The 16,769-nt window shown below is 46.1% G+C and overlaps 1 protein-coding gene across 1 annotated transcript in view; it reads right to left on the bottom strand.

Annotated features, from left to right (window-relative positions):
- Nucleotides 1–8,983: 8,983 nt before the first annotated feature.
- The window catches only part of si:ch211-197n1.2 (EF-hand calcium-binding domain-containing protein 6), a 92,117-nt gene continuing 84,331 nt past the window's right edge, over nt 8,984–16,769 (bottom strand). Inside the window, exons 17-18 of the mRNA XM_055632024.1 lie at nt 15,392–15,548; nt 8,984–11,921 (exon numbers count right to left, since the gene is read on the bottom strand). Coding sequence (XP_055487999.1) covers nt 11,700–11,921; nt 15,392–15,548 — 379 coding nt within the window. The 3' untranslated portion in view covers nt 8,984–11,699. The remainder of the gene's footprint in view (nt 11,922–15,391; nt 15,549–16,769) is intronic.

The raw sequence follows: 16,769 nt of genomic DNA, 5'->3' as shown, positions 1-16,769 counted from the left end.
CAACCTTCATGGTTAAACAGTCAGCTTATACCTGACAGTTATTTATTGGTGAAAAGCGAATTGCAGTTTTAGCAGCGACTGAATGTGGAAACAAGGAACTGCAGATGGTGGTTTACCACGGGAAAGACGCAGAGTGCTGGAGTAACTCATAGAAACATAGAACATGAGTTCCTCCAGCACTTGATGTATTTTTTTCGGGTACAATTTAACATCTCCACTTTGTTCACAGCGTCTGGACAGAAATCAAAGTCGAAGAGGGAATCTAAAAGACGAAACGTGAAGTGCTGGAGTAACTCAGCGGGTCAGGCAGCATCTGTGGAGAGCATGGATAGGTGACGTTTCACAGAGTGCTGGAGTAACTCAGGGGGTCAGGCAGCATCTGTGGAGAGCATGGATAGGTGACGTTTCACAGAGTGCTGGAGTAACTCAGCGGGTCAGGCAGCATCTGTGGAGAGCATGGATAGGTGACGTTTCACTGAGTGCTGGAGTAACTCAGGGGGTCAGGCAGCATCTGTGGAGAACATGGATAGGTGACGTTTCACAGAGTGCTGGAGTAACTCAGCGGGTCAGGCAGCATCTGTGGAGAACATGGATAGGTGACGTTTTGCAACGGGACACTTATTCAGACCATGTCCATGTTCTCCAGAGATGCTGCTTAACCCGCTGAGTTACTCCAGCACCTTATGTCTTTGTGTAGGAAGGAACTGCAGATGCTGGTTTAAACCGGACAAACACCAAACGCTGGAGTGACTAGCGGATCAGACAGCATCTCTGGAGAGAAGGAATGGATGAGGTGTTGGGTCGAGACCCTTCTTCAGACTTTCTTTATGCCTTTTCTCAGTAGTGACTAAATAAGCTCCGATATATCAGCGGTAATTACTTTACGCCAATGCGCGGTTTGGGTTAAAACGACGGTGTTTGGGCGCGGATCTGTTTTTTGTTCCACGCGAGATCTTTTTCTCATTTGCGCGCACGCAACATGATTCAAAGTAGGTACACAAAAATGCTAGAGAAACTCAGCGGGTGCAGCAGCATCTATGGAGCGAAACCCTTCTGCCCGAAACGTCACCTATTTCCTTCGCTCCATAGATGCTGCTGCACCCGCTGAGTTTCTCCAGCATTTTTGTGTACCTTCGATCTTCCAGCATCTGCAGTTCCTTCTTGAACAACATGATTCAAAGTAGATATTTGTTCACGAAATTCTCCTCAAAACTCCCAAATCAAACAATCGAACAAACAAACAAAACAAACAAACACACAAACAAACAGGGTGGGGGTAACAAGGCATTTGATTTTTGCGCAACGCTAATTCAACCCAAATGTCGCTGCTCCTGCATCGGGGAACAGAACGGGAAATAATTCAAATAATTCAACAAAGGCGGGTAAAATGTGTTTGAAGAAGGGTCCCGACCCGACCCGAATGTTCTCCACATGTGCTGCCTGACCCGCTGAGTTACTCCAGCACTCTGTGAAACGTTACCTATCCATGTTCTCCACAGGTGCTGCCTGACCCGCTGAGTTACTCCAGCACTCTGTAAAACGTCACCTATCCATGTTCTCCTCAGATGCTGCCTGACCCGCTGAGTTCTTCCAGCACTTGATGTCTTTTTTTTTCGATTACAATTTAACATCTCCACTTTGTTCACAGCGTCTGGACAGAAATCAGAGTCGAAGTCGAAACGTAAAGTGCTGGAGGAACTCAGCGGGTCGGGCAGCATCTGGCGAGGGAATGTGCAGATGCCGGCCGTTTCGGGAGTGAAGGAGGGTTATAACCCAGAATGTTACCTATCCCTTTTCTCCAATAGGAACAAGGAATAGATCGGGTAGATGCACAGAATCTCTTGCCCAGAGAAGGGGAATCGAGGACCAGAGGACATAGGTTTAAGGTGAAGGGGAAAAGATTTAATAGTAAGATTAAACGAGAACTTACCAGTTTGAAGTTTGATCTTTATTTTATGAGGAGGAACGTTGAGGGAATACGTGAAAGAAGCCCGCTACGACGCATGCGTGTCATCCTTCAAAGCAGCGGTGTGAGGTCACAGATACACTATAATGACCTAAAATAGTAAGATTATTAAAGAGATACCAGTTTAAGATATGACCATTCGAGGGTGGGAGCGGAGGGCATGTATTCCCTCAACGTTCCTCCTCATAAAATAAAGATCAAACTTCAAACTGGTAAGTTCTCGTTTAATCTTACTATTTTACTTCGGAGTCACGTGAGTGACTACGTGAAAGATTTCAAAGCTCTGTGACCTCATGCCGTGGAAACGAGTCCATGCTTCACAACTGCCTTGGTAGTTAGGGAGAAATTGTTAATTATATTCAAAACATTCATACCAATTATTTAATGGAAATGATAAATAATATCGAATTAATTCATATCATAACCCTGTATTCTTCAGGGATAAATTATCATACAGAACTTAAAATGTTCCCCGAAAACGTTCCCATACTGCTAACTGGTTTGTTATAACATTTCTGAAAACGTTTTCTCCGACAACCATCCTGCAATCCTGAGGATTTGGTCCATGGATACATCAAGGCGTTTTGCTGCGGATGTAGCTGCAGCCCTGGTAGAGTGATAATTAAATATGTTATTGTCCACTCCCGCCTATCTTAACCCATATTTCAGCCACCGCGAAATGGTCTGAGTTACACTCTATGGTACAGTTTCTTATAGCTGATTAAACGCCAATTCCTTGCCTCTGATAGCCTTTGTACTTTCACTGTATAACAAAACGTGCTACACTATACAGAGGCGTTTGTCCTCCGGGTAGGCCATCAATTCTATGACCTACCCCGCTGATCCTGGCCTATTTTGTTTAATAATACGGTCCTGGATCACAAACCCCAAACTTCCTGCCGCCATAGTGAAGCCATCCAGTCTTACTTTTTTGCAATAACTGGAGTTTATGCGCTGTGACTAGCGCCATCAGCATTACCATTTCTAGTTAGTTTATCCAGATTTAATGCTGTAGCCGGCGACCAATTCCTTAGCAAGGTCAAGACCACACTTACATCCCAGATATAGTTGTATCTTATTTTTGGTAGCTTGGTGTTAACATTGCCTCTTAAAATTTTAACTACCAGAGGATGTGATCCCACAGACTATCTTACTGTTCCTTGCCACCAATAAGTTGACAATGCACTTCTGGCACTATTCACAGTGCTGTAACTCAGTCCTCCATAGTGCAGGCTGGTGAGAAACTCTAGCACTGCCGGAACATCCTTATTTCTGTGGTCCAGAAGGTTATTATGGCAGTAATTAGTCCATTTTTAATATGACCTCAATACTGTTTTTGTGTAGACCTTCTTTGTGCTGCTGTGATCATGTCCACAGTTCTTTATGATAGCCCCATGTCCCTTAGCGGTGTTTTAGTGTCTACAACCTACTAAATTAATATTTTCTATGACATGGATAGCTATCCTCAGTTACTGGATGCACCAGCAACTTAGGACTATGTCTTACCATTATACATGGTTCCAGCACCATGTCCTGTACCCCGGAAAAACCCATAGTTGGGTAAGCCAATCAGGTACTAAGACATCCCCGATGCCAATTCCTGTTGAATTTCCCTTAGTACCCCAAATTTATAAAGTAGAAAAGGAGGAAATACATAAATAAAACCCTCCCCTGGTGCAGTGAAACAGCATCTGTAGCTTCTGCCTCAGGATCTGGTACCAATGATACATACCTCGGTAACTGGTGATTTAACCCTGGATGCAATTCTAATATCCGGCCTTACATACTTTACTGATTTCAGCAAATACCGTTCTATCCAACATCCATTCAGTACATTCCATAAATTTTCGTGACCTGGTGTCTGCCACTGAATTAGTATCCCTGGTAGATACGTAGCCGATAACCAAAGATTCCTTTGGACACACCATTGCCAAATTGAATTTGCCAATTCCTCACAAGATGTTGATATGTTTCCACCCATATGACTTATATATATCACCACCGATGTATTATCTATCTACCATCTAACATGCTGCAGTTTCATTCCCGAGCAATAAGATATTAGCCCATGAAATGCACTTAACATTTCTAACCCTAAGTGTTATGTAGGTTAGCTTCTTATATATTCCATCTCCCCCATAGCTCGAGATGGTATCAGTTGTACCATCACCAACTGCACTGGCATCTGTTTGTAATAGCACAGACGGGTAGTGAATAACTATTGGGTTTGGAGCAATACTTAACATTGTGTTCCCAACATTGTAATTCTTTTATAGCTTCTATCCTTAGCTCCATTGGCCAAAATAAATGGCCTCTATAATTATAAGCCCATTGAACTCTGTGGCTTTCCATATTGGTAGTCATTAACATATTAAATGTATTAATGGTGTCAATTTTGACTAAAGTGGATGGACAATGAATCCCAGCTGTTCAAACAATTGATTAGTGGCAACCACTGCCTAACATGCCGATTCATAAGTTATTCCCACAATAAGGATATCATCCAACTATGCCATTACTCTATGATTTTGGTGTTGCAGCAGTCCCAACGCTGGTTGAAAAATTTTCTCCCTGTTGGATATTGAATAGCAAGGATCTTAAAGATTAATACTTGCCATACAGTAGCCTGCTGAAAACTAACTCTTTAGCACTGCTAAAAGTATCCATTTTTAAAATGAATATATTGCACAACATTGTGAAGCATTGATAATCCATAATAATACGGCAACCCCCATCTTTCTTATTTCTAATAAAGATGTTTGAGACAAATCCTGTTGTTCAGGTTTGGTTTATCCATTACCAGCATGTATATCTGTCCGGTTTATGTTGTACCGAAGGGTTTTGTTTGTGTAGAAACTCTATCAGATATCCCTTAAAACTGCTAAGGATATATCTGTCCATAGATATATTTCCAAGCTTCAACATGAAATTGCAATGTCCCTCCAACCTCCGTACTCCCTATTAATGCTGGAGCCCCAAATTCACCTACCTCCATGGTTATCGGTGGTAACCAAGTTAATTTTTTCTTGGTTTCATACGTGGTTGTGGAGGGCCTAAATGTTAATGTTAGGGTAGATGCTGACGTAGAAACTTTTGCATCTTCCACAGTGGTCGTCCCGGGCCAAACCCTAAACAGGACGCTGCTGCTGGGTACCTCTGCCCAATTCTTTGTAGTATAATTACAAAAACACTACCTCTCTTAGGATGCACATAAGGTTAATGTCTTCCCCAGATATCCTTTGGATGCTTTAATCAGCCCCAAATTCAAGCCTCCTCGCCAATTCTTTTACCTGTTTAGACAGGTCTCCCCCCCCAAATAACGGGGTCTATAGCCCTTTGCTTACATAGTATAGCGAACTAGGGTCTAGAGCTGGCTGAATGGCCCTTCAAACTGCACATTGCAAAAAATAGTGCTAATGGCATCCTTGTGGTCACTAATTTTTTCCACCTTTTTTAACATGCGGGCCAAAGCTGTTATGCCCGCCATGAGACCTTTCAGAGTATTACGGATTTTCCCAACTCCTAACGGCCTTCCCAACATGTCTGCAAATGCACCTGTAACAATGGCTACATTAAGAGCACCACAATATTCCGGGGTATAGAAGCCTTGCCAACACTTCAGCAAAAATATTAGCTTGAAGTTGATGGGTGGACTCACAGTCCTTCAATACTCACAGCCATCCTTCTCGAGATCATTCTCAGTGTGTTTCTGCTGGCAGTACTGCTCATCATGTTCAGCAGGTTGTTTTTTCCCACCCTTCAATAGGGGACAGTGGCTCCATCACCTGCTCAGATTTTACCCCGTCTGACCTTCCATACCCTCCTCAGAGGCGTCTGACATTTCACGCAGCCCTTATGGGAAACTGCTGTGGGACTTATATTTATTTGCCCACTGTGGCTATCCTCCAATCCCGGAGCCTGCCACTGTGGAGAAATTTCCTCCAGCCACCGCTCCAGCCGACTTACATGCTCTCGGGCACTAGTCGTCGCGGGTGCTTTAATATATGGGACCGCTCCTGCCGACCTTGGTGCTCTCGGGCACTAGTCACACGCGGTATTTCCCGCAGCCGGTCCCCATGCCTACGGGCACTGGTCGTTCCCCATGGTCCTGGTACTCACGGGCACCTCTACCCATTTAGGGTGAAATTTGGCACTCGCTCCCTTATGGGAGATGCTGGTGCCGACATTCATTGCTGCCTGCTGCTGGTCATTAAACAGCAGCAAACTCTGTGTGGCAGCCCTTCAGCTCTATACTGACATCAGTAGCTGGCTGCCTGCTGTTCAGAACACAGCAGTAACGACCTGTGGCTCCGACCTGACGTCCTTAGCTGGCTGCCTGCTGTTCAGCAACACAGCAGTAACGTCTGTGGCTCTGCCCTGACGTCCTTAGCTGGCTGCCTGCTGCTCTTCAGAAATACAGTAGCCACGTCTGGAAAAAAGAAGCAAAGGTAAGGGAAGTTTGTTCTTACCTGTTCTGGTTTTCAGCCTGCCGTTTTGGGAGGAACGTCCTTCCTCCCGCAGCCCCACGGACCCCGTAGCGTAGGTCCTTGGGCTGCTGTCCCCGATGTCGGCTCTCTCTCTTCTGGGTGGTCCAGCCTGCTTTGGGACGTGTTGCTTCGCTTCCCGCCCGGCAGCAGTCAATCTAGCCGGTGCGGGGAGCGACGTCGGGCACAGCTGTTCTGCTGCTAAAAATAGCTTTTAGGAATCCTCTCCGGAGGATTCGCGTGCTATTGGCTGCTGCTGGCTGCTGGCTGCGCTGTTTCTGCAGTCTCCCCTCCAGCTCCCGCAGCTTCTTGTATTTCCTAACTGCAAGGTAAGTGGGGAAAATTTTGCAGTCTCTTACCTGCTTCTTTGCATTTCCCTCCAGGGAGACGTCGTCTCCCACGTCTGACTCGTTCAATGCGTGTATGCGATATGACACGCATGCGTCGTAGCGGGCTTCTTTCACGTAGTCACTCACGTGACTCCGAAGTAAAATAGGAGTAACCTTTTCACACAAAGGGTGGTGGGTATATGGAACGAGCTGCCAGAGGAGGTAGCTGACGATGGGACTAACGCAATGTTTAAGAAACAGTTAGTCAGGTACATGGATAGGACAGCTTTAGAGGGATATGGGCCAAACACAGGTAGGTGGGACTAGTGTAGATGGGGCATGATGGTTGGTGTGGACGTTGGCCCGTAGGGCCTGTTTCCATGCTGTATGAATCTATGACTCCAGAGATGCTGCCTGACCTGGTGAGTTACTCCAGTATTTTGTGTCTATCTTTGGGTCAGTACCTTTCTCAAAGCCAATAGCAAAATGTTAATGTTAATTAGTTTGAAGAAGGGTCCTGACACAAAATGTCGTCTGTCCTTTGCCTCCACAGATGCTGCTTGACTGAATTACTCCAGCATTTTGTGTTTGGCTCAAGGTGCCAGCATCTGCAGTTCCATGGGTCTCCATCTGAAAATCAAGACCATTGTCAGTGTGCAGTACAGAGACAACGAAAATCTTCATATCAAATCAATACCTTAAAGATGTTAAATGAAGTCTGCTTTTCACCGGTTAAGTCCCTGTCCCACTGTACGAGTTTATACAAGAGCTCTCCCGAGTTAAAAAAAAAATCAAACTCGTGGTAAGTACGTAGAATGTACGTAGCGGGTACGTCGGAGCTCGGGACGTCTCTTAGCGGCTCGTAACGCTAACGGCAGGTGCTCGGGGAAACGCGGTAAGCTCGTGAAGATTTTTCAACATGTTGAAAAATGTCCACGAGAGCCCCGAGTACCTACGAGCGGCTATTACCGTAATTCTCCGAGTTCGAATCAGGGGAAACTCGGGAGAACTCTTGAATTACCTCGTACAGTGGGACAGGCCCGTAACACATGACTCTTCACACCAAATAGCAAGTCTATTAAACATCTGGGCAGTTAACGGCCTGTCCCAGTGTACGAGGTAATTCAAGAGTTCTCCCGAGTTTCCCCTGATTCGAACTCTCGGGGAATTACGGTAACGGCCGCTCGTAGGTGCTCGGGACTCTTGTGGACATTTTTCAACATGTTGAAAAAACTTCACGAGTCTTCACGAGCTTACCGTGTTTCCCGAGTACCTGCCGTTAGCGTTACGAGCTGCTAAGAGACATCCTAAGCTCCGACGTACCCGCTACGTACTTTCCACGTACTTACCACGAGTAGCGGAGGCAGGGGTTCCATCCTGATTACGGGCGCTGTCTGTACAGAGTTCATACCTTCTCCCCGTGACCCGCGTGGGTTTTCTCCGGGTGCTCCGGTTTCCTCCCACACACCAACGGCGTTGCAGGTTTGTAGGTTAATTGGGTTTGGTGAATTGTAAATTGTCCTTAGTGTGTGTAGGATAATGCTCGGGTATAGGGATCGCTGGTCAGCTTTTAGAATGCAAAAGAAACCTTTCACTGTACCTCGGTGCATGTGACAATCTCAAACCTAACCTAAACCTAATCCTAGATTCTCAACCCGAAACGTCACCTATTCCTTCGCTCCATAGATGCTGCCTCACCCAACAATTGTTGTTACTCCGCATTCTGTGTTCTTCACATCCCAATATTACTGCCCCTTTGTATTCCATGCGAGTTGTTTCTGAGTATAATGACTTACTGAATAGTGAAAGGTCTGGATAGATTGGATGTGGAGAGGATGTTTCCACTAGTGGGAGAGTCTAGGACCAGAGGTCACAGCCTCAGAATTGAAGGACTTTCCTTTAGGAAGGGGATGAGGAGGAATTTCTTTAGTCATAGGGCGGTGATTCGGTGGAATTCATTGCCACAGAAGGCTGTGGAGGTTGTTAATGGATATGTTTAAGGTAGAGATAGATTCTTCATTAGTATGGGTGTCGGGGGTTATGGAGAGAAGGCAGGAGAATGGGGTTCGGACAGGTGAGATAGTCAGCCATGATTGAATGGCGGAGTAGACTTGATGGGCCGAGTAGCCTAATTCGGCCTAATTCCGTTCCTATGACTTATGAACATGAATTTCTGAAAAGTCATCTATAAATATTTCTTTATTTCAGATCTGAACAAATTGCAGATCAATCTTGCAAAAGATACCGAGAACCAATACATACAGATCACTATAACGCACAATCTTCATTAACTCAGGTGAATGCCATAATTTTAACATCCATTAATTAAGATTTGGATTTACATTGAGGGGTAACTTTTTCACACAGAGGGTGGTGATGGAATGGAACGAGCTGCCAGAGGAGGTAGTTGAGGCAGGTGCTATTGCAAAGTTCAAGAAACATTTAAACAGGTACGTGAGATAGGACAGGTTAAGAGGGATATGGGCCAAACGCAGGCAGGTGGGACATGTAAATGGGACATGTTAGTCGGTGTGGGCAAGTTGGGCCAAAGAGCCTGTTTCCATGCTGTATGATTCTATGACCCTGTGGGCTATCTTTCTGCTCACCATACCACAGCAGAACCTACATTTAAAAATGACATTTAACTCCTCAACCTTTGAAATTCCACTAATCCACTTGCTTGTGATGAAACACTTTCCCCAGTTGACTGAAATCTGAAAAATCAAATGGGTTTTTAGTTTAGTTTTAATTTATAGCTACAGCATGGAACCAGGCCCTTCGGCCCACCTAGTCTGCACTGACCAGCACATTAATACTACCCTGGCCACACTGGGGACGATTTACAATTATACCAAGCCAATTAACCTACAAACCTGTACGTCTTTGGAGTGTGGGAGGAAACCGGAGCTCCTGGAGAACACCCACGAGTTCACGGGGAGAACGTACAAACTCCGTACTGTCAGAACCCATAGTCAGGATCGAACTTGAACTTACCTTCCACTACCTGCAACCTCCGGCAACCACCTGCAACCTCCGGCAACCACCTGCAACCTCCGGCAACCACCTGCAACCTCCGGCAACCACCTTCAACTAGCATCGCAACCGGCTTTGACTAAATAATTACCGATTTTTAAAACGGCAACCTATTTTTAGCAGCGGCCGGTTTTGAATATTTTGAAATAATCGCCGGAACATAGAAGAAGCAGAAACCACTTTCGACCATTAGAGAGACTGATACTTTACAGCTGTTTTAGACTGATAAAAACCTCTGGGAACAGCACGGAAACCTTGGGTGGGGCACAAAGTCTCCAGAAGTTTCCGTTCAGGTTTCCTAAGAGGGACAGGGGCCTAAGTGGGACAGGGGCATAAGTGGGACAGGGGCCTAAGTGGGACAGGGGCCTAAGTGGGACAGGGGCATAAGTGGGACAGGGGCCTAAGTGGGACAGGGGCCTAAGTGGGACAGGGGCCTAAGTGGGACAGGGGCCTAAGTGGGACAGGGGCATAACGCAGCAACGCTACAGCTGCACCAGCGGATTTGTGGTGCACACATTTTTTAAAGTTTGTTGGGAGGTGAGGAAATGACGTTTGTAAAAATAGCATGGTAATTTATGATGAACTGACTGACTGAAACAAATCAGTTACCTGACCAAGAACATGCACAAATTCACTGTGCATTTCCTGCAAGACTAAATATTGTCATTTCTAAAACAGCTGTAAAGAACATCAGGAAGAGTCGATGTTTTAAAAGGTGTGCAAGAAATCCGAGTTTATTCTTTCACTTTGAGACGGCACACTGGCTCAGTTGGTAGAGCTGTTACCTCACGGTGTCAGACGCAGGTTCGGTCCCGATCTCGGCTGCTGCCTGTGTGGAGTTTACGCATTTTCCCTGTGACGGTGCGGATTTTCTCCGGGTGCTCCGGTTTCGTCCCACACCCCAAAGACGCGCAGGTTTGTGGATTAATGTAAAATTGCCCCTAATATTCGGGGAGTGGATGAGAAAGTGGGATAACATAGAACGTGTGTGAACGGGTGATCGATGGTCGGCGTGGACACAGTGGGCTTTAGAGTCTGTTTCCATGCTGTATCTTTGAAACAAAATCTTTCACACTCAAGAGAACTGCCATTCCAAACCTCACCACCACACGCCCGAATCAGTAATAAGGAAGGCAAATGCAATGCAAGCATTTATTTAGAGAGGACTAGAATATAAAAACAAGGATGTAATATTGAGGATCTATAAGGCACTGGTCAGACCACATTTTGAGTATTGTGAGCAATTTTGGTTCCTATATCTGAGGAAGGATGTGCTGGCTCTGGAGAGGGTCCAGAGGAGGTTTACGAGAATGATCCCAGGAATTAATTGGTTAACGTATGATGAGCGTTTGACAGCACTGGGCCTGTACTCGCTTAGAGGGATGAGGGAGGACCTCATTGAATAGTGAAAGGCCTGGATAGAATGGATGTGGAGAGGATGTTACCACTAGTGAGAGTGTCTAGGACTAGAAGACATAGCCTTAGAATAAAAGGACATACTTTTATGAAGATGAAGAGGAATTTCTTTAGTCAGAGGGTGGTGAATCTGTGGAATTCGTTGCCACAGCCGGCTGTGGAGGCCAAGTCAATGGATATTTTTATGGCAGAGATTGATAGATTCTTGATTAGTACGGGTGTCAGGGGTTATGGGGAGAAGGCAGGAGAATGGGTTTGAGAGGGAGAGATAGATCAGCCGTGATTGAATGGAGGAGTAGACACAATGGGCTGAATGGTCTAATTCTGCCCCTATCACTTATGAACACCCCGCCCCACTCCTCCCCAAAGCAAAACGATCAAAATTGAGTTAAAGATGATTTTACAAAAAAGAGAAATCGAATATCTTTAAAATGTACAAATGATTTATCATTTGAAGGTTTTGCTCTCTGCTCAGTTCTCTTTCTTGTAGGTCTCTTCCAGGAACTTTTTGTAGTTGACTTTGCCTTCCATGTTCTCGTCAAATTTGGTCATGATGTGGTAAACCTCATCCTCGTTCAGGAGCAGATCGCAGAGCTTGAGCACGGCGCGGAACTCTGGCAGGGATAGGTAACCGCTGCTGGTGCTATCCAACTTCTTAAAGGCTCGTCGCAGCGGCTTCCATTCACCCTGAAGCTGCAAGGCACAAGTTAGACCAACAATTAGGTTTACTTGGACTACCTTTCATGACGCAGTTTCATAGGACTTTGATAGAGACAATCGTTTTCTTACCTCCTGGTGTAGTGACAAGTTGGGCCGAAGGGCCTGTTTCCACACTGTACCACTCTAGGACTCCAGTTCCCATTCCTTCTACAGATGCACCATAGAAAGCATTTTATCGGGATGAATCACAGCTTCTTCCAAGACCGCAAGAAATTGCAGAGAATTGTGGACGCAGCCCAGACCATCACACAAACCAACCTCTCTTCCATTGACTCTATCTACACCTCACGCTGCCCCGGCAAGGCCAGCAGCATAATCAAGGACCAGTCGCACCCTGGCCACTCCCTCTTCTCCCCTCTCTTATCAGGACAAGGTAGAGAAGTGTGAAAACGCACACCTCCAGATTCAGGGACAGTTTCTATCCAGCTGTTATCAGGCAACTGAACCATCCTACCACAACCAGAGAGCAGTCCTGAACCACTATCCACCTCATTGGCGACCATTGGACTATCCTTGATCGGACTTTGCTGGCTTTACCATGCACTAAACATTATTCCCTTTTCATGTATCCACACCAGGGTTCGGCAACCTACGGCCCCCGGGCCGAATGCGGCCCAGTAACCCGAAATCATCCGGCCCGCGGGCGGATTTTTTTCCCCGTAATCATCCGGCCCGCCGAGCGCCTTCCCCGAGCAGCGGCCGAGCTCTGGCTGTACCGCTTCCTGCGCAAAGCCGCCAGCACGGCCCCGCACCTTCTGTGAACACGTTTAAGAAAGAACTGCAGATGCTGGAAAAATCGAAGGTGGACAAAAATGCTGGAGAAACTCAGCGGGTGAGACATGCAATGCTTGCACTAGGCTGCCTCACCCGCTGAGTTTCCTCAGCATTTTTGTCTACCTTCTGTGAACACGTGATTTGATGCCTGCCATCCGGGGCCGGGACGCATGTGTACACGTGATAGGTGTGGCCTGCCATCCGCTCACAGACATGCGTCCCGGCCCCTATGCAGAACAAGGTTGCCGACCCCTGATCCATACACTGTAAAGGGCTCGATTGTAATCATGTATTGTCTTTCTGCTGACTGGTTAGCACGCAACAAATGCTGTTCACTGTACCACGTGACAATAAACTAAACTGAATTGTACTGAACTAACCTCCCCTCTACTTTCAGTCTGAAGAAGGGTCTATGGTATGAACGAGCATCTGCAGTCCCTTTCCACACACTGTATAGGACTTAGTTTAGACCAGATTGGTGTGCAGCACTAGGTGCCCCATTACAGGAAATATGTGTAGGCTGCGGAGAGGGTGCAGAGGAAGTTTACCAGAATGATGCCTGGATTGTAGGATTTCATCTGGAGGGAGGGGTTGGATAGACTTGGATTAGTTTCTCTGGAACATTGGAAGTTGAGTGGAGACAATGGAAAAATAGAAAAATAATGAGAGGAATAGATAGGGTAGATAGTCAGAACCTTTTCCCCAGAGTGGAAATGCCCAAACACTAGAGGGCATAGATATAAGGTGAGAGGGGGGAATGTTAAATGGACAGGTGCATAGATAGGAAACATTTAGAAGGATATATGGGCCAAATGTGGGCAGGCGGAACTAGTGTAGATGGGACATCTTTGTCAGCATGGGCTGAAGGGCCTGTTTTCATGCTCAATGGTGCTGTGACTAGAATTGCATTTTCCTGGAATAGTATTTGCAAACTTCAACCTATTTACACCCAATATAAGAATTTGTGAAGGGGAAGCAGTCTTCATATATTGACGTTAAGTATTGTTATTAAGTTATTGTGTAATGGGCCTGTCCCACTTGCTGATTTTTTAGGCAACTACCGGCGACTGTCACAGGCGTAGCGGGTCGCCGAAAAACCGGCGACAACCTACGTCATCCTGGCGACAACCTACGACAGCGCCCAAGTCAGGAGAAGTCAAGCCACGCTCATCGGCGTCAAAAACACACTGTTGCCGAAATTTTTTTCAACTTGTTGAAAACTTAGCGGCGACCAGAAAGACCAGAAAAACGCTACGACTTTTTGCGCGACTGAGGAGATTACGCCCAGCGGCCACCGGCAAACACGTGGCGGCAAACTAGTCGCCTGTTAGCAGTTGCCTAAAAAATCGCCTAAGTGGGACATGCCTGTAAGGCACAGGAATGCGTTTCCACAATGTGAATTGGTGATAATTCTAAGAATTAGGGGTGGGATGATGAAGGGATTTGTAACTTTATAACTTTGTCGTTGGTTTTGTGGTGACTCTTTTGTGAACAAAATTTTTTTAAATTCCGCCTAGCTAGGTACAAGTGACAATAAAGTTTCATCATCATCAGAACCATTTAAAAGTTCCTTTCAAAATTGGCAAGCAGAAAAAATGCAGTCCTGGGAAAAAAAAAATTCCAGGGGGAACAAAATATCTTGCACTAAACATTATTCATGTTATACCCTTAAAAAATGTATCTGTACACTGTCAATGGCTCGATTGTAATCATGTATTGGCTTTCCGCTGACTGGTTAGCATGCAACAAAAGCTTTTCACTGTACCTTGGTACACGTGACAATAAACTAAACTGGAATAGCCTGATGTAGAATAATCAGTAGTCATAGGGTGATACAGTGTGGAATCAGGTCCTTTGGCCCAACTTGCCCACACTGGCCAACATGTCCCAGCTACACTAGTCCCCACCTGCCAGCATTTGGTCCATATCCCTCCAAATCTGTCCTATCCATGTACCTGTCTAACTGCTTCTTAAATGTTGTGATACGCCCTGCCTCAACTACCTCCTCCAGCAGCTCGTTCCATACATCCACCGCCCTTTGCGTGAAAAAGATACCCCTCAGATTCCTTTTAAATCTTAAATCTTAGGACTTAAGACTTTTGCCTTCCATCACAGTGAGGAGGTGCCTGGTGAAATCACTGTGGTGGATGTTAAACTGTGTTTATTGTGTGTTTTTGGCTTTTTTTATTATATGTATGACTGCATGGCATTCGTTCAGACAGAAAGGTCTGAATGACAAATAAATAAATTCAATTCAATTCAATTCAATTCACCTTAAACCTATGTCTTCTGGTCCTCAATTTACCTACTCTGGGCAAGAGACTCTGTGCATCCACCCGATCTATTTGTTTCATGATCTTATACACCTTATCACCCCTCATCCTGCTGTGCTCCAAGGAATGGAGACCCAGCTCCCCGTGGTCCTTGATTATGCTGCTGGCCTTGCCGAGGCAGCGTGAGGTGTAAATGGAGTCAATGGAAGGGAGGTTGGTTTGTGCGATGGTCTGGGCTGTGTCGACAATTTGCTGCAATTTTTTTGGTGGAGCTGTTCCAAAACCGGGCCGTGATGCATCCCGGTAAAATGCTTTCCGCGGCGCGTCTGTAGAAGTTGGTGAGAGTTCCGCACTATAATCAGAGCTAATCTGTGAGCCGGCGGTGGTCGGTATTACCTTCTGGCGGAGCCTGTCTGTGACGGTGTTCAGCCCGGTCCCGTGTTGCTCGGTGAACTGACTGTTGGGATGCTGGAGTACCGCCAACATGTTGCTGCCCTCCCGCACTTGCTGTCGCCGCATAGCGAAAGGTCTCAGGAAGTCGATGTAGGACACCCTGGTGGGCAAGTTCAGACAATTAAAAATTGCCAGTGACACGAAACATATTTTTGTTTAAGAAAGAACTGCAGATGCTGGAAAAAATTGAAGGTAGACAAAAACGCTGGGGAAACTCAGCGGGTGAGGCAGCATCTATGGATTCTGGGTCTCGACCCGAAACGTCGCCTATCCCTTCTCTCCATAGATGTTGCCTCACCCGCTGAGTTTCTCCAGCATTTTTGCCTACCTTTGAAACATATTCTTACACAATTTAAACTCCTTTAACAGAGTTCCAAGTATTTAACACAACAGGGTTTACATAGCAGTCTTTAGACTTACAGAGAAAATAGGTGTAGGGATAGGCCATTCGGCCTTTCGAGCCAGCGCCTCCCCTTCATATGATCATGGCTGATCATCCAAAATCAGTACCGAGTTCCTGCTTTCTCCCCATATCCCCTATTTACTTTAGACTGTAGAGATACAGCGTGGAAACAGGCCCTTCGGCCCAGAGAGTCCGTGCCGACCAGCAATCCCTACACACTAGCACTATCCTACACACACTAGGGACAATGTAGAATTTTTATCGAAGGCAAATTAACCTACAACATGCACATCTTTGGAGTGTGGGAGGAAACCTGAGCACCTGGTGAAAACCCACGCAAGTCACGGGGAGAACGTACTCACTCTGTACAGACAGCACCCGTAGTCAGGATCTAACCTGGGTCTCCGGCGCTGTAAATAGGCCTGTACCACTGTACGAGTTCCCCCGAGTTTCCCCTGATTCGAACTCGGAGAATTACGGTAATGGCCGCTTGTAGGTACTCGGGGCTCTCGTGGACATTTTTTCAACATTTCTTCACGAGTCTTCCAGAGCTTACCGTGTTTCCTGAGTACCCGCCGTTAGCGTTACGAGCCGCTAAGAGCCGTCCCTGAGCTCCGACGTACCCGCTACGTACGTTCTACGTGCTTACCACGAGTTTGATATTTTTTTAAACTCGGGAGGGCTCTTGGGTAAACTCGTACATTGGGACAGGGCTTTAAGGCAGCAACCACCATTGTGCCACAGTGCCACCCAGCCAAAATGTAGAAACAAGGGACTGCAGGTGCAGGTTTACATAAAAAGAGACAAAGTGCTGGAGTAACTCAGCGAGCCATGCAGCATCTCTGGATAATAGATAGATGATGTTTCATGTTGGGACGTGGAATTTTATATCGAAGTCACGTGAGTGACTACGTGAAG

Source organism: Leucoraja erinacea, chromosome 3 (genome assembly GCF_028641065.1).
Source record: "Leucoraja erinacea ecotype New England chromosome 3, Leri_hhj_1, whole genome shotgun sequence".
NCBI classification, from domain to species: domain Eukaryota; kingdom Metazoa; phylum Chordata; class Chondrichthyes; order Rajiformes; family Rajidae; genus Leucoraja; species Leucoraja erinaceus.
Note: the sequence above shows the minus strand (reverse complement) of the source record. Positions and strands in the feature narration are given on the sequence as shown.